The 17497-nt window shown below is 39.2% G+C and overlaps 1 protein-coding gene across 3 annotated transcripts; it reads left to right on the top strand.

The window, feature by feature from the left end:
- Nucleotides 1–305: 305 nt before the first annotated feature.
- On the top strand, nt 306–17314 carry cluha (clustered mitochondria (cluA/CLU1) homolog a). Of its 3 annotated transcripts, none has more exons than XM_056756707.1 (26): nt 306–639; nt 4734–4927; nt 5043–5214; nt 5291–5434; nt 5517–5644; nt 5733–5887; nt 6011–6136; nt 6463–6610; nt 6691–6783; nt 6859–7553; nt 8057–8382; nt 9898–9999; nt 10088–10188; nt 10512–10664; nt 10749–10811; nt 10984–11228; nt 11390–11474; nt 11555–11708; nt 11793–11932; nt 12017–12097; nt 12221–12346; nt 12583–12704; nt 12883–12976; nt 13683–13817; nt 14217–14290; nt 14367–17314. In XM_056756707.1, exons 1-26 carry the CDS (start codon nt 510–512, stop codon nt 14491–14493), a joined length of 4113 nt encoding a protein of 1370 aa, XP_056612685.1. In that variant the 5' UTR covers nt 306–509; the 3' UTR covers nt 14494–17314. The 3 variants fall into 3 exon arrangements, with proteins under 3 accessions (XP_056612685.1, XP_056612684.1, XP_056612686.1); XM_056756706.1 differs by having other exon boundaries at nt 8057–8469; XM_056756708.1 differs by lacking the exon at nt 306–639 and adding an exon at nt 1726–1801 and having other exon boundaries at nt 8057–8469.
- Nucleotides 17315–17497: the final 183 nt, after the last annotated feature.

Genomic DNA, 17497 nt, shown 5'->3' with positions numbered 1-17497 from the left:
TTGCTACCAAGAAATGAACTAAATTTTCAGTTTGAATGCAAAATATGCTTAGTAACCACATAGTGGGACATACTTAATCGAACACCTCAAAATTACGTTTTATTGACGCATATTGTTGTGATCTTTGTATTCCAGTATTTACAGGTTTTCAGTCCTAAAACTAGTTTACATAACACCAATTAATTGCGTAAAACCAAAAAGTTCACTGGTTTCAGTAAACGCTCTTCTCTTTGCATCAAGAAATGGAGCTGCAGACTTGCCGTAGCCGTTTGTTTGGTGGGCGGGACAAATACAAAGGCAAACAGGTCAAGAGGAGGAGAAACCACGTGTGACAGCCAGGCAGAGTGCTGTCCTTCGGAAGTCAAGTTGTTTTTGTAATATCTTTGCATGTAACTGCCAGCCATTCCGTCTAACGGAGAAGGCCATTCAACAGACGTACATCAAACCCGTCAGCAACGGAACTCTGTTGCTAGCTTCGAAACCGAGTTTAGTCTTGTGGTATACGAATCATGGTTAGCAAGACTGATGACATCCCTGCAGCAGTCCCGACCTGTAACACCGTTGATTTGTCCAGGGAAGGCGAAACGGCGAGCAGCAAAGAGACCAGCAAGACAGCCTTGAAAGATCCATGTGCATGTGGTATGTGAGCTTAACCCCATTCACAAAGACTCGTTGTGTTTTAACGTGCTCTTGCGCAGTTTAAAGTCTATTTTACTCTTAAATGACTGGCGAATGGTAAATCAATGTTGAAACCTGATTTATGTTTGACTGGATAGAGGTCAAAGTAGGACAAAGACAAGAGAGTTATGCAGAGGTATTTGCTCTTTACTGGCATAAAGCAATGTTACGATGCTTAGGTAAATTAAGTGAATTAGATACACATGAGAGCCCTTAATGTTTAAGGATACTGCCTCAAAACATTCAGCACTGGTTACTGTCAGGGATGAACAGGACACTTGTTTTATATCTTTGTTAATGTACTGTGGATGTGTATTATACGTTAGATTTGCAAGTTACTTTCGTGCAGAAACTCAATAACGATGGATTACGAATACTTGACATACCAATGTTTCAATTAAATCTGCTCATGCTATGTTACAAGTGCCATGTGCACCGTGTACGTTGATGTTAAAGACGTGCTGGTTGTAGTCAAAGATCAGGCAAATTGAACAGGCTAATATGATGCTAACTGTAACCAAGGTGAACGAAAGCTGTCTGGTTAACATAACTCATCCTAAATCAAGATTTACACAATATATTTGCTTGCCGAAGGACAACGCGTTGTTCTTAAACTCTTAATATAATTTCGATAATTTTGTACATGCTGGTTTTGATCGCTTGATAGCTTTCGTCTTACGTTAATGTAACGGTAGTGTGTTGTTAGCATCTTGACAACTAGCCGCCGTAAGATCTTGACGCACATGTTCTGTAACAGCGCGCATGATCAAGAATGAACTGAAGGTCACCTTCAGTGGGACGGAACCATTCATATAATAGGGGACAACTGTTTGTTTGACTACACTGTGATTTTATGAAACTCTTTGTTTAATATTGTGTTTGTCTAATATTGTTTTTGTCGAATACATTTATTATGCCTGTAGCTATACTTGTTGAATTTACTTTATTAGAAATACAAGGCTTAGTTTGAACGCGCTTGTTCTTATCGACCCCTCCTGTTTTCATTCAGCAAGGTGTTTCGCTCCCCGACCGGGAAGCGGAAGTAGTCACACATGGAAAGTCATGGTGCATGCGTACCGATAGAAGGTTATTGCTAGCAGTTAAATATAGAGGGATCTGTTAGGTAAGTGTTGGGTTTACAGAGTTTGCTTACAAAAAAGGATACATCCTATAAAATCTGACTTATTTCCGAGGTACTAAACGAGGAATTATCTGCTGTCAGTATATTAGTTAAAGAGCAAATGGCCGGTTAATGTTTACACTGCTGGTTGCTGCATTCTGTGTCATGTTAAAGGAGACCTTGGAAAAGGCTTGATACCCGACAGCTTTATAATGGCTCAATTTGATAAGCCATGAAAGTTCTTGATCGTTTGAATTTGATGCTTAATATGATTTTCACTGAGCTGTCCTTTGTTCACTGTTCCATGAACTGTGAAATCAGCTTCAGAAATAAGACTTTGTGTGGATGTTTCATGTAGCCAGTTATGATGCATGTGTAATAATGTTTATTAAATCTATGTCAGAGGCACAATTTGTTTTATTCATTTTTACATACTTATAATATGTTCACATGTGTTCTCGTTATGTAATGTAATTTTACTGTCACTTGTGTAGTCTTCTCTTACAAATGCAGTAACTGACGAATCGGACTAACATTATGTGAAATGTAATCAGTACCTCTATTATATGATTAAATTAAAAGTAACGTGAATGACCTTTTGTAGTTTTGTTGTCTGTGAAGCTATCCTGGTTGTTATAAAGGATGAGGGGCCTTTGCATGACTTAAGCCAAATGTGGGCAAACATGCTTTCCTAACATATCGTTCCATTTCACATGAGGTCTAGAGGATCTGGTCTCACTTGGATCTCAGACCACCATGGTCTCATCATTAATTATGTCTGGAAGGAGTCCCCAGCACAGTATTAGGTTTTCAGGTTGGTGCAACATGCCTTGGCAATAAAAGCCACTTTGACAACAAGAATTGCACATTTTGTACTTTTGCATTATGAGAGTCTGTTTCAAAGGTTTTGCATTTAAAAAAAAATGGAATTGGAGAATGTTGAAGGGAAGACGAGACTTTTCATAGGTTGGGAGTGTTATTCTGAATGGACATATTCTTACCTGGTTGACTAGAGCACACTAGTGCTGTTTTAACTACTTTCGGCCTTTGAATGATTTACCAGGAAGATTGTGCCAAATAATCAATCTGTTGTTTAGTTTTCATTTGGACTGTTCCCCTGTTACAGTGCTCCATGTGATGCATATCTGTGATTATAAAACATAAACGCAGCAGGAAGGATGAACCAGAAAAATAAATCAGCAGCTCCATAGCTCTTAAGGAAACAAAGCACCCAAAATGAAAATTCTGTCATTGTTTACTCTCCCTGCAGTTGTCCATAATTATTAAAATCTTTGATCTGTTTAACACAAAAGAAGATATTTTGAAGAACTTGGGAATCTAAACAGTGCTGGAACACCATTGGCTACCATAGTTTTTTCCTTACTATAGAAGTCAATAGTGCCCAAGATCTATTTGGTTATTGATTCAGCAGAACCACAAAATTTACACAGGTCTGGAACAACTTGAGGGTGAGAAAATGATGACCGAATGATTATGGTGTTGGGAGATGTATAGATCAGCCACAGCGTCCTAGTTCTTAAATTAAATGACTGCGGTGTGCGTCTGGACTTCACCAAGTGTAGTGGGATGGACTATTAAAAGACAAGAATTGACTTTGCATTGTGCAGTGTCGAGTTGCAGTCAACTTCATGAAAACTTTGTATGATGCAATTCACTGTATTGGCTTGTTTAGGGTGTTGTTTGTTCTGTGCGAATTCAGATTTCAGTAATGTATCATGTGCTTCTCAGTTTTGTGATAGAAGAAATGAGACTAAATAATATTGTTTGGAATTACACAAAAATGCTAAAAAAAAAAAGCTTGTCTTGTTCCATCACAAATTTGATTTTAAAGTAATTCCCTATAGTTTTACTCTGCAAATTAAGACTGTCTTTGCAAAAGGGGACAATAGTGGGTACCGAAATCTCAGTAAATGACCTATAGATTAGTCACTGTGGCCTGGTTTACCAGTCTGTTTGTTAGCTGCTCCTCACCCAATAGGCAACCAGCACTTAATGCTCAAGATTAGATTTGCATTGGATAAGGGAAGCGCCGTGTTCACAGACAAACTAAATCAAGTTTATATATAAATCAATATATAATATATATATCTATAAATATATAAATCATGCTTTCAGCGAATTCGAGCATAGGGTCATTGTGAAATCTGTTTGATGCCTCTCCCCTGTGTCCCTCTGAGGTCTGTACTGTGAGACCAACTGTTTGTTGCTATAGCCGTGACACTTTTCGAGGAGAGCCAAGGACAAGCAGCAGTTGTCGAAAAGCAAACATTGTGTTTTACTCTGGCAGGCTGAATTTCGGCCGAGACAGCTGCGACTTCAGAAGGGTCCTGAAAACATAAAGACAGGAATTTGTGTTTTGTCACTTCAATATAATCTAAAATGTGCCGGTTCAGCAGAAGTGTGTAGGCTCTGAGGGAATCAATCAAAGCCTTCTCAAACAAATGAGTCATATGATGTTGCACCACTGGTCAGGCAGCATTTATCCGTAAAGCATGCCAGGAGTGTTTGGCCCCTGAGACCTAGGACTTTAACTGTTGCTGTGGAGATCTCCATGGTAGCTCACTGTGGGAGCTTCATAGTTTGAAGCGTCACAGGCTCAGAAGCTGTCCTGTGAGCTAGTTGGCTGGTAAAAATCCACTAACCTTTGTGCAGGCTAAGCAATACCTAAACCAACAGCTTTAACGCTTAATACCTGATAATTGAGGTAGAGGTTGAAATAGGCATGTCCTAACTAGCAATACAATTTGTCTTTCATTAGAGGTGATCTTACATCTGGTCCTGTCTATTGTGTGCTATTAACAAACTATGCTGCCATAATAATGAGCTGCCATAGAGTACAATACGTATGTCAGTTTGATCGTTGTATGCTTACTGGCTGTCATTATAATCTGTAATTGAATGTCTCTACCGTCAGGGCACCCCGGTGACACAGCAGTAATGAACGGGGACAGTGGTTATGATCAAGCTGAGGAGGCCGACTCCAAACATGACGGCAATGCTGATGCGGACCCCGGAGAGGATGCGAATGAACAAGAAGTGATTGTGATTCAAGACACTGGCTTCAATGTGAAGATCCAAGCACCAGGAACTGAACCTTTTGACCTTCAGGTGAGCGTGTTCTTGAATTAATTGAATTGTCTAATAGAAATCTTTATTTTTATAAATAATCCAAAATGATCTTGTCATTTAATTGAATAAATCATGTTTTTTTTTTTTTACTCAGGTGTCACCACAAGAGATGGTGCAGGAGATCCACCAAGTGCTGATGGACCGCGAGGACACCTGCCACCGCACCTGCTTCTCTCTGCAGCTCGATGGGAACGTACTCGACAACTTTGCAGAGCTCAAATCCATCGAAGGCCTACAAGAAGGTTCACTTCTCAAAGTTGTAGAAGGTATGTTGCAAAGTCCTTTTGTTTTAAGTAAACATCTTATTAGAAGGTACTGAGCTTCATTGTTTGCGCTCTGCAGAACCCTACACGGTGCGTGAAGCTCGCATCCACGTTCGCCATATCAGAGACCTCCTGAAGAGCCTTGATCCATCAGACGCCTACAATGGAGTGGACTGCAACTCCCTCTCGTTCCTCAGCGTTTTCACAGATGGAGATCTTGGAGGTGTGTAATAGGAAGAACCTGAGATCTTTGTTTGTGTTTTTAAGTTGGTGTCTTGTTGTGAATGTTTTGTTCTTGCCTGTAGACACCGGGAAACGCAAAAAGAAGGGCAGTGAACTCGAGCAGATTGATTGCACACCACCTGAACACATTCTGCCGGGCAGCAAAGAGCATCCTTTAGTTCCTCTACAGCCACAGAACAAAGACTGGAAGGTAAATGCAACCATTTATTAAACAACAATCTTTTATAACCCATTTACGAAGCAGAATTCTTTATCCTTGTTTTGTCTTTTATTTGCAGCCAATGCAGTGCCTGAAGGTCTTGACTATGAGTGGCTGGAACCCCCCACCCGGCAACAGGAAGATGCACGGTGACCTCATGTACCTGTACATTGTGACGGTAGAGGATAGACACGTCAGCATCACTGCCTCCACCCGTGGATTCTACCTCAATCAGTAAGTGAATAAAGACTCTTCAGCTTCTACTGCCATATGATGTTATGATGTAACATTATATATAATATACTTTTATTTCTCTGTCTGAGGAAAGTTTTTAAAGCTGTATGTTGACTATTGCAGGTCAACAACATATACCTTCAACCCCAAGCCAGCCAACCCCAGCTTCCTCAGCCACTCTCTGGTGGAACTTCTCAGCCAGATTAGCCCCGCCTATAAGAAGAACTTCAGTGCTCTGCAGAAGAAGAGGTATAACTCTGTCATTACCATTATATTTAAATAAATAATCTCACAATTCTCACTTAATTTGCTCAGCCTCATCTCAAAAGCTGTGACCATATATAAATATACTTAAATTAAAGTAAATTGAATATATCCATGTTAACAAACATACACGCTAAATATGGTGGCACGTCGATGACGTAAAATCTATGTGGTCTTGTGACTAGTTGTCCTCTATTTTGTTCAAGTATAAGAAGATAACATGATGGCCTTTTGCTATACAATGGTCTGTGTTCACCTGAAGAAAGGATGTTATATAAACCTGAGATTGAGCCTCTCTGATTATAATTCAGGGTTCAGAGACATCCATTTGAGAGAATAGCCACTCCCTTCCAAGTGTACAGCTGGACTGCACCACAGATCGACCATGCCATGGATTGTGTGAGAGCAGAGGATGCCTACACCTCTCGTCTGGGTTATGAGGAACACATACCTGGCCAAGTATGCTTGAAATCATCATCTTTACGACAAAGATTTTCATAAATTTGAATATTTTTCTGATATTGATTTTTCTGTCACAGACCAGAGACTGGAATGAGGAGCTGCAGACCACCCGAGAACTTTCTCGTAAGAACCTCCCCGAGCGTCTGCTGAGAGAGAGAGCCATATTCAAGGTGAACATTTACTATGACTTCAAAACAACACGTTTGTATTGTAAACATTGCCCAGCTCACACTACTGTTCCACAGGTTCATAGCGATTTTGCTGCGGCTGCCACACGTGGTGCAATGGCGGTGATTGACGGCAACGTCATGGCGATCAACCCTGGAGAGGAGACGCGCATGCAGATGTTTATATGGAACAACATTTTCTTCAGTTTGGGCTTTGATGTACGTGACCACTACAAGGAGCTGGGTGGCGATGCTGCCGCACATGCCGCCCCCACCAATGATCTAAATGGGGTGAGGGCATACAGTGCTGTAGACGTGGAGGGGCTATTTACCCTTGGCACGGTGGTGGTGGACTACCGAGGTTACCGTGTAACCGCCCAATCCATCATTCCTGGCATCTTGGAGCGAGAACAAGAGCAGAGCGTCATCTACGGATCCATCGACTTTGGCAAGACTGTAGTGTCTCATCCCAAGTATCTGGAGCTTCTGGAGAAGACTAGTCGCCCGTTGAAGGTGCAGCGACATGCTGTGCTCAACGAGAAAGATGCCCCGGTGGACCTTTCCTCCTCTGTGGAATGTAAAGGTATAATCGGTAACGACGGCCGCCATTACATCCTGGACCTTTTGCGGACCTTTCCTCCCGATCTCAATTTCTTGCCGGTGGAAGGAGAAGAACTTGCTCCAGAGAGTCAGAAACTCGATTTCCCACGACAACATCGTCATCGCCTGGCTTGTTTGCGACAGGAACTTATTGAGGCATTTGTAGAGCATAGGTATGTTTTTGTTGGTTAGTTGCGTTTATCTGATCATCATTGTAGTTTTCTGTCATTGCAAACCTTTTGAGGAACATATGCCAATGGTTTTCAAGTACCTGTAAGGGATAGTTCACCCAAAAATGAAATTTTTTGTCATCATTTATTCACCATCTTGTCAATTTAAACCTGTATGACTTTCTTCCAGAAAACACCAAAGATATTTTGAAGAATGTTGTTAACATGCACCCATTCACTTGCATTGGTTTTGTGTTCATACAATAGAAGTGAATAGGTGTCAACGTTGTTTGGTTAAAACATTCTTCAAAATATCTTCATTTTTGTTCTGTCAAATAAAAAGCTATACAGTAATTTTTTTTTTTTATCAACTTTTACTTTAAGTCTCATAAGTGATGTCATCTATTCAAAATTTTTAAATAATCTATTTGATTTAATGTCACTTTCTTTTTAATTGCTTGATTTGGTGAATCTGCTTCTCACAATGTGAAACTCTCGCACCTCAGATATCTTCTCTTCATGAAGATGGCAGCACTCCAGCTAATGCAGCAAAAGGCAAACAAAGACAATAAAATCGCAGCACTTCAAGACTCAAGCACCGCAGATACGCAATCTGATAACAAACCACAACCTGCCGAAGCTTCAGACAAGGTTATCGAAACCACAACACCTTCTCCAACCTCCTCCGAACCCACTCTGGCTACAGAAGAATCAAAAGCAACATCCACCCCTGAAAAGGAGGCCTTAGCCAGTCTGAATGCAGCAAACACCAACGGTACACATGTATCTTCAGCAGAGGGCCACAACGGAGGCTGTGATAGTCTTTTGGAGGGTAAGGAAGCTGATGAAAATATACCTGGACTTGCCCAAGCTAAAGAGCTGGCCACGTCCTTAGCAGCAGAAGATGGATCTGGTATTGGTACGTCCTGCGAGCGGACAGAAAGAGCGTTAGAGGGAACAAGAGCAAGAGTTGGTAGAGATATGCACACGTGACTGCCACAGTTTACAGCTGCTTCTTAACATAGATCCATCTGGGTTCCATCAGGGTTTCATTAGTACCTTATAAGATATCCTGCTGTTGTCATTTTCATTTGCTTTTTAGTGCATCTCTCATCTGTGCTGTGTGCTTTTGTTCCCTCTGATGCCCATGGGTGGAGAGAATGATCTCAGTTGTTTTTGTTATATCTTGGCTAATATGTGTCATCCCACGATCTAATCTTTTGAGATGATTTGAGCAAACTTGAGAAAGTTTTTTTTTTTGAGTGCAAATCAGTCTGTTGTGTGTGGGAATGATTTGACAACAGCGTTAACTCTTAAAGCCCCAGTGAAATCAAAAGGAAAGTTTTTTTTATTTTATTAAAAGAAAGTTAGCCTTAAGGATCAGTCAATAAACTGATATGTTCCTACACGCTGACAAAATTTCCATTTGCAAAATATAAGTTTTCAAAACAAGACCAGATAGTATAGCGCGTACCCCCCCAAAAACAATTCCATGATATCATTCAGCCTCTCGTCTATGTTCTCATCAAATCAAATCCGCTTTAGAATCCGAAGAGTCTCGCCTCCTTCACAGAGCTGCAGAAGTGGTGCCTCATATCAGCCAATTGTTCCCAAATATATTATGTCCTACTTGGTGAATGACACATAATACACTAGATGGGAGATGGGGGATGATACAGGCAGTGTAGACATCTTAATTTTGCCTTAGTGTGTCCTCTGGTTCAGAGACATGATAGCACAGAGCTGATCATTTGCGCAATCATACATTCAAATTCGCTGACTTATTTATTTATTTATTTATTTATTTCAATAGACTTTTACACCACTGTGGTGGTTACAGAGTTAAATGCAGCTTTGCCAGGCTGACTGTGTGTGCTGTAAACGAGACACTATTGGTTATTTTAAAAGGGGCCAGGGGGAATGCGATAGGCGTGGCTTTCGTCTATTTCTGCGATTTTAGTGGATGTATAAAACAGCTTAACGGATACTCCGCCCCAAGCCTTCTCACATACGTCATTTTAGATGGACAGTCACTACAGGATGGAAGTTTATTTTCAGATTTTGAGGGATGATGAGGGCACACAAATTTTAAAAGAGAATGGACCACATTGACAAACTGTTTACAATAAACGCTGCTATATCTCATGAAAAAAAAAGACATTGTAAGTTTAAATTTCACTGGAACTTTAACTGTTAACGCCTTACTAATAATTAACAGTTACAGTTATCAATTAATAACCTGAATTTCATAACGTGATCTCTTTTCTTTTCTAATGTCGGTTATATATAAAAAATCATGAATTTAAAAGTTGCTTTTATCCAGAAATATTTTTGCCTTTTTTCACAGACCCCAAGAGCAGAGAGGTGGTTCTCAATGCTTGTAAAGCTGTCGGTTCCATCAGCAACACCTCCTTCGACATTCGTTTCAACCCAGATATCTACTCTCCAGGTATGCTGGGAGTTTTTGATTTCGGGGTTAAGATCATATTTTGATATGGGCAAGGCTGACCATGTGACATCATCTATCTTCATTGTAGGAGTGCGTTTCCCAGACGATAGTGCTGAGGAGGTCCTTAAACAAAAACAACTTCTCAAAGATGCTGCGGCTTTCCTAATATCCTGCCAGATTCCATCTTTTGTGAGTGATCTAATCCACACCCACAGTCTCAGATGGGTTTATTAAAGCAATAAACCATAAAAGGCTGTAGGAGGGCAGGTTTATTGCTCTTATAAAGTGGTGTAAAGAGTGGCGTGATAAATGACAGCAATTTCAAATAAACATAATAATTTATTCATAATTATAGCCAAAATAAACTAAATAAAAATTCCTACTGCTTCCTAGCATATGGGACTATTTTACAGCTGCTTTGAACTTGTCATGTTTTATAGTCTTAATTGTCGGTTAAATAATGGTCTGGAATTCTTCAGGCTTAAATTGATGTTTTTTTTGTCGTTATGTAGGTAAAAGACTGTTTAGATCACAGCTCTCTGCCAATGGACGGTGCTTCATTGACGGAAGCTCTTCACCAGCGTGGTATTAACATGCGCTACCTTGGTACTGTGCTGGACTTTGTGGACAATATGTCTCCAAAAGCACAACTTGAACACATCTATGTAAGTTAAGATGTTTTTAAAACGTTTTATTTCCTACCAAACAAGTTTTTAATTGTTTGATTGAAATGTTTTTTGTGTGTTTAGAGAATTGGAATCAGTGAACTCATCACCAGATGTGCTAAACATATCTTCAAGACCTATCTTCAGGTAAGCTTTCACTGGAACCAATATTCACAACATCCGTTTTGATGATAATAGTGATTATAAAAAACGATATTGATATTGTGGCGAAACTGTTTTAGTTTTGTATACATTTAGTCTTTATGGGTGTTTTTGTTTGAACAGAAGTGCTCACATGTTCTTGTGTTTTCATGTACAGGGTGTGGAGCTCTCAGCTCTGTCTGCAGCTGTGAGCCACTTCCTGAACTGCCTCTTGAGCTCTTTCCCAGATGCTGTAGCTCACCTCCCCGCAGATGAGCTGGTGTCACGCAGAAAGAACCGGAAAAGGCGAAACAGGGTCCCCGGTGCAGGGGACAATACGGCCTGGGCCAGCATGACTCCCAGTGAGTTGTGGAAGAACATCGCTTCTGAGGCACAGAGCTACTATCACTTCAATCTACCATGGTGAGAACCACAGAAATAGACAATATAGACAAACCATTTAAAAAGACGTTATTTATAATAAAAGCTCATGAAATATTTACAAAATTGCGTTATGTGGCAATGTTTCAAAAGTGTATAAATGCAGATAAGATGTCCAGACTCACAATGTTCTTCTTTCTCAGTGAAAGTGTAGACCAAGCAGTAGAGAAATACGGTTTGCAGAAGATCACCCTGCTGAGGGAAATTTCAATCAAGACCGGCATTCAGGTAAAGCTTTTATCGATTTCTCTTTGCTTCTGACAAGTGTCTTCAGCCCTGTATTGAACATGCTTTTCCTTTCCCTGCAGATCTTGATAAAGGAGTACAACTTTGACAGCCGCCACAAGCCGGCCTTCACCGAGGAAGACATCCTAAACATCTTCCCTGTCGTGAAGCACGTTAACCCTAAAGCCTCAGATGCCTTCCATTTCTTCCAGAGCGGACAGGCCAAGGTTCAGCAAGGTAGTCATGATTTAAAGTGCTTATTTGAGCTTATATCTATGATGCAACATGTAGTTTATAAAAACAACTGACCTCTCTTTCTAGGGTTCCTTAAGGAGGGCTGTGAGCTCATCAATGAGGCCTTGAACCTCTTCAACAATGTGTATGGAGCCATGCATGTGGAGATCTGTGCCTGTCTGCGCCTGCTTGCTCGTCTCAACTATATCATGGGTGATCACGCTGAGGTACGGTAAAATTTTAAAGATCAAATCTGTTTATCGAACCGTTTTAAGTGATATGTTTTAAAATGTAATAAATGTTTTTGTCAGGCTCTGAGTAACCAGCAGAAAGCTGTTCTCATGAGCGAAAGAGCGCTGGGCATTGAACACCCCAACACTATTCAAGAATATGTAAGTAGTTTTAGCATTGTGCCAATATATTTCTTTGGAAAATAGAAACGTCTAATTTGTCAAACTACAAAATGGAATGACTTGTCCGTGTTCCCTAAATGTTTTATATGTGTTTCTTCACAGATGCACTTAGCCCTGTATTGCTTTGCCAATGGTCAGCTGTCCACTGCCCTGAAACTGTTGTACCGTGCCCGATACCTCATGCTGATGGTGTGTGGAGAAGACCATCCTGAAATGGCTCTGCTCGATGTAAGCCAGCAACATTTAATTCCCTCTTTGGCGTTTTCTTCAGCACTGCACATCTCAGAAAGTGTATTGCTTTGAAAAGTAAACACGACATTTCTGTATCTGATCATCTAAACAGCTTAATTTGTTCCTGGCTGAAGCCTTGAAGGGTTGAGGCGTGGTAATTGAATTTTCTGTGCTCAGTTAAGCTGAGGCTCGTGGAACAACGTCTCACTGTGTTCATTTTCTCTCTGATGTAGAGCAATATCGGTCTGGTGCTTCACGGTGTGATGGAGTATGACCTTTCTCTGCGTTTCCTAGAGAATGCCTTGGCCATCAATTCAAAATACCACGGACCACGTTCTCTCAAAGTAGCCCTCAGGTACATTTGACTTCACACTACAATTTAGGTAATTCTGTAATGCATTTAGTCCTATGCAGTCTTCTAGAATGATCTTCTTTATTGTCTGGACATTGTCTGGCTCATAAACATCCATTAATCCTGAATGATCTGGTGGAACAGTATGTAGTCATCTGTAACATTTCACTGTGTTTTGCAGTCATCACCTGGTGGCCAGAGTATATGAAAGTAAGGCAGAGTTCCGCTCTGCATTGCAGCATGAGAAGGAGGGTTACACGGTTTACAAGAACCAGGTACAGCAAGCCACACACATGTTCAAGGATTTGAGGGATATAGTACTACACATTATTTTCAAGTGTTACAAATCTGTGCAGTGAATAATTATTCATGGTCAGGAGCAAGCTCTTAACACATTAGAAAAGGTTAGAAAAGTTAAAATGGAATCTATATAAGAAACGTTTTTTTTTATCAAATTTCGCTGCATTGTGACTCATTGTAATTTAAATGAATAGTTCACCCAAAAATGAAAAATAGTTTCATTCGTAATCTTTTTCTCGCCCTCAAGTTGTTCCAAACTTGAATAAAGTTTGTTGTTCTTAACACAAAGAAGGATATTTAGAAGTGCCCCAGAACTGTTTGGTAAGAAACATTCTTTCTGTATTCAGCAAAACAAAGAAATGAATACAGGTTTGAAACAACTTGAGGGTTAGTAACTCATGACAGAATTTTCATTTTTGGGTGAACTATCCTTTTAAGGGTTGACAGTAAAACTGGATATTTACTGAGAAGTTAAATGTAAGTCAAAACTTGATTTGAAGTCAATTGGATTGTGAGCCTTCTCCCATGATGTGTGGATCGAGGGTTTGTAAAGTGAGTCAGAGATGAAAATATTATGAAGTCAAACATTTGTCAAATAAAAATGTATCAATAAGCTGTTCACAATATTATATAAAAGGTTATAAAGAGATTTTATGTGTACCTAATATTTGTGTTTTTAAGGTTGGTGAAATACATGAGAAGACTAAAGAGAGCTCAGAGTATCTGAAGTACCTCACACAGCAGGCGGTGGCGCTGCAGAGAACCATGAATGAGATCTACAAGAATGGATCCAATGCCAGTATAATGCCACTGAAGGTCAGTCACAACTTTACACATCTTAAGAGATGCAGTTGAATCATCTTTTCTGTCTTGAAATACTGTGTATTTCCCTGTTGAAGCTGGAAGTTTGGGCTGGAGAATTTTGCCTTTTATCCCTTATAATAATACAGTATACACTAGTTAATGTTACAGCCCTGAAGCATGATTTAATATTTGAATGAGGTGGTGAGAGGAGCATTTGACCAAACAGTTTTCCATAGTTTTAGTGAGTTTCCTTAGAGGAGAGAGATTGTAGATTTTAAAAACGCTAAAATAAATAGCGTATGTACATATACTAGCATATTTATGACCTAGCTAAAGCCACTGAGCCACAAAACTTGAATTTTGATGAGATCTATAACTGATTCTGCAATATTTATTATTTCATCTTTACAGTTCACTGCGCCAAGCATGGCTAGTGTCCTGGAGCAGCTCAACATAATCAATGGTATCATCTTTATACCTCTCAGGTGAGTGCTACAGTACTGACTCTACTATGGGGTGTCTAAACCTGAACTAAACAAAAATCATTTATTCGTCATTCAGTCAAAAGGACCTTGAGAATCTAAAGGCGGAGGTGCAGAGACGGCAGCAGCTGCAGGATTCTTGGAAAACCGAGGAACGGCAAGGCAGACAGTTAGAGCTGAACGATGAGCTTCCCGTGGATGATTAACCACGCCCACCCATCTCTCCACATGAGGAGGACAAGATGCAGGAACCATCTGTTTGAACCTGTGGACCTGAGAAATGAGCTGTCTAATTTAACCAATCAAATTTGAGCATATTGGGAGGTGGAGGAGCAGGAACAGGTGAAAAATGTGTACAGAATGTTGTTTGTAGATGTGAAGAGAATGAAAGCAGATGTTTAACATTTGCAATTCAACAACAAGACCAAGAGACGTTCGTTCTCTGTGAGCTTACACCGGAAGCTGGAGGTGGCCATGGACGTCCATGACATTTTTAACCAGAGCCTTATCCATCGATTATCTCTCGTATATTTCCATCCGTTATGTTCAAACCTAAGCCTAGGATAGCCGCAGTCCGTCCCACATGAACCAATGAGTGTAGAGAGATCCCTTTCCCACTACACACCCTCCAATACATAGCTTGTCTGAAAACTCAGGTGATTTCTACATTGCACGAGTTGCGACCAGAGATGATCACCGATCAGTTCACAGATAGACAATAAGCTTAGGCTTGACAAATATACACTTATGGTCTAGCCTGGGGATTGATGCAACTTTACACATGGTCACATTCTGTAAAAAATCTTTTGTAACAGTTAACGGGAAGGGAAGAAGCCATTAGATCTTGTACGCATTCATTTACGCCATGTTTGTTTTATAGAAATACATTGAAGGCTAAAGGGTAAAGTGTAAAGCTTTATCTGTGGGGTTAGACAGGTACTTGATTCATGTTGATGAAATGCTGATTTCAGATGTCCAGCTTGACATAGATTGTGTTCAAACTATTTTTCACTTTAAGTGTGTGTGTGTGTTTATGTATGTATGTGTGTAAACCTGTCTTACTATGGTTGTCCACGCTAGTTCAGAGATACAGAAATGGATATGGAGGAAAGCTGCTGCAACAGAAATAATATTGTGATGATATTTTTTTATATACAGCGTTAATATTGGATGGACTCATACGTTTGAAGATGTGCGATTCAAATAGTGTTTTTTCGAGATCAGATTAGTGTGTATGACAATACAATCGGTCATGAATCTCCTTGACATCTTGGATGAAAACAATTCAGCACAATATTCAGGATCATGTCATTACCTGTTCTGCAGTTTAAGATGTGCTTGTTTGTTTGTTTGTTTCCTCTTAAGCAGTATTTATTGCATTTTCAAGTGCTGTTTTGGTGGTCTCATACACCACCTCCAAATGAGGAATTAAGATCGTCTGCTTCATGTAACATACCAAAAAGACTGAGGAAGATGTGTTTGCTTGTATACATCCATTGTGTGTGTCCTGCAAATGTCAAAATTGTTGCTGTGCTAAAACTGTGTATGAAGCAATATACTGGAAATAAGTGCACCTTGGTTTATGCACATGGATGCAAGGAAACTGCTAGCCTGATTGTATTTTCCATAATAACAAAGTAAAATTGTTTAAAGAAATGAATCGTCTCTGCGAATTGGGGGGGGGGGATAATTTCACTTGTGATATGTAATCTGTACTTGACATCATGAATATTTAGTGTGAGATTTGTCCCTATTAATGCTCTATCCTGTTAAAAGATAGGGCACAAATTATTGCGTTGGAATAGGAACTCGAAATCTGTCTTTCATTGGAAAAGTTAACCCTTTGCTGCAGTACCTCGAGGTGCCACATGGGTATGCTGTAGTCAACACGTTAATACTGATTGTTAATGGGCAAAACTTTACCTATTGCGTTAAAAATGTGAAACGGATTGATTGAATCGATACAATACGTATTTACAATCGTATATATGTCCTTGAGCAAGGTACTTGCTTTCTTGTTGCTCTTGGGCCATGGTTCAACTTCCTGCAAAGAGTAAGCATTTTGGATAAAAACAATCTTGATCTTCTTGAATTAATTGAAATGTTAAACCTGATCTTAAATACTTTCAATAGTGTAGGTGCACATTTTCTGAACAAAATTAAATTAATTGAAATGACAGATGTTAAAGAACTTTGTAAAGTGTTCATGTTATGTACCAACATTCATTCAATTCAGTATACGATGCTGACAAGCTTGCATGACAAACCAATTTGATGTAATCTAGACATTAGTATTTTAAGAACATTTTGGGAAATTAAACAAAAGAGCAATTTACTCTTTTAATTATTATGCTAAATTTAAAGCTTCTTATGTGTTTTTGTAATATACTTCAAAACACACATTTTCTATGTAAAAGCTTGCGTACAAAATTACAAGTTTCTTTTTTTGGAGCATTTCATCTATTAGTGGAAAAGACCCAATAATTATTGTCCCAATAATGCTAAAAAGTGGTCCAAATGCTTTCTATAGCCATTCAGTTGGCTTTAAAGTTACCCAGCAATTGAGTTCACATTTTATAAAAAAAATTAAGTGGTCAAATTTACTTTAGAGGTGATCATCGAGGTTGCTGTACACCAGTCATTTGGGGAAATACTGCAATTAGGCCTGCCAGCTATCATTTATCACTTCTAAAATGCCCAATACTAATCCAATGTAAACTAAAGCAAAAACACCCAAACCTAATTTGTTTATCTGGGATAATAAATGTAGAGCAAGTTACAGTTCTCCTTTTGTCATCACCTCTAGCAGCTTCACATCTTTGTTTTTTGTTTTTTTAAACCAGGGTGGATTTTCATTTGTGTTTGGTTTGGTCTGTTTGTTCTTGACATGAATTTTCATGACAATTGTGAATTAAAAGATGTGTGACTGTTTTGGTTTCTTGAATGATTTTCAGTTCTCTTAAAAACGATCTAATTTTCTTTGTTTAATATCCTTTTGTATTAAAAATGAATAAAAATAGAAAACAGCGTGTAAGTACATTCATTTTTACAAATGTATACTGTATCATAGACCCTATTTTTTATATTTTAGGATTTTTCTAGGTAATTAAGGTGCTTAAACTTATATAAAATATTTAAAGACAGTAACTGTTTTTCTTCATTTTCATATATTTTGTTTATATAAATAGTTAAGTATATAGATGGAGATAT

The sequence above is a fragment of the Triplophysa dalaica genome, chromosome 9 (assembly GCF_015846415.1).
Source record: "Triplophysa dalaica isolate WHDGS20190420 chromosome 9, ASM1584641v1, whole genome shotgun sequence".
Lineage (NCBI taxonomy): Eukaryota > Metazoa > Chordata > Actinopteri > Cypriniformes > Nemacheilidae > Triplophysa > Triplophysa dalaica.
The sequence above is the reverse complement of the archived record's forward strand: the minus strand, read 5'-3'. Positions and strand labels throughout refer to the sequence as shown.

What these genes read in the sequence shown, in the direction of transcription:
- cluha (XM_056756706.1), top strand. Translation starts at nt 510, where the DNA reads ATGGTTAGCAAGACTGATGACATCCCTGCAGCAGTCCCGACCTGTAAC. An exon ending in TCTTCAAGACCTATCTTCAG is followed by an intron (nt 10,812 to 10,983) that starts GTAAGCTTTCAC and finishes TTTCATGTACAG; the next exon opens with GGTGTGGAGCTCTCAGCTCT. An exon ending in TCTCTCAAAGTAGCCCTCAG is followed by an intron (nt 12,705 to 12,882) that starts GTACATTTGACT and finishes TGTGTTTTGCAG; the next exon opens with TCATCACCTGGTGGCCAGAG.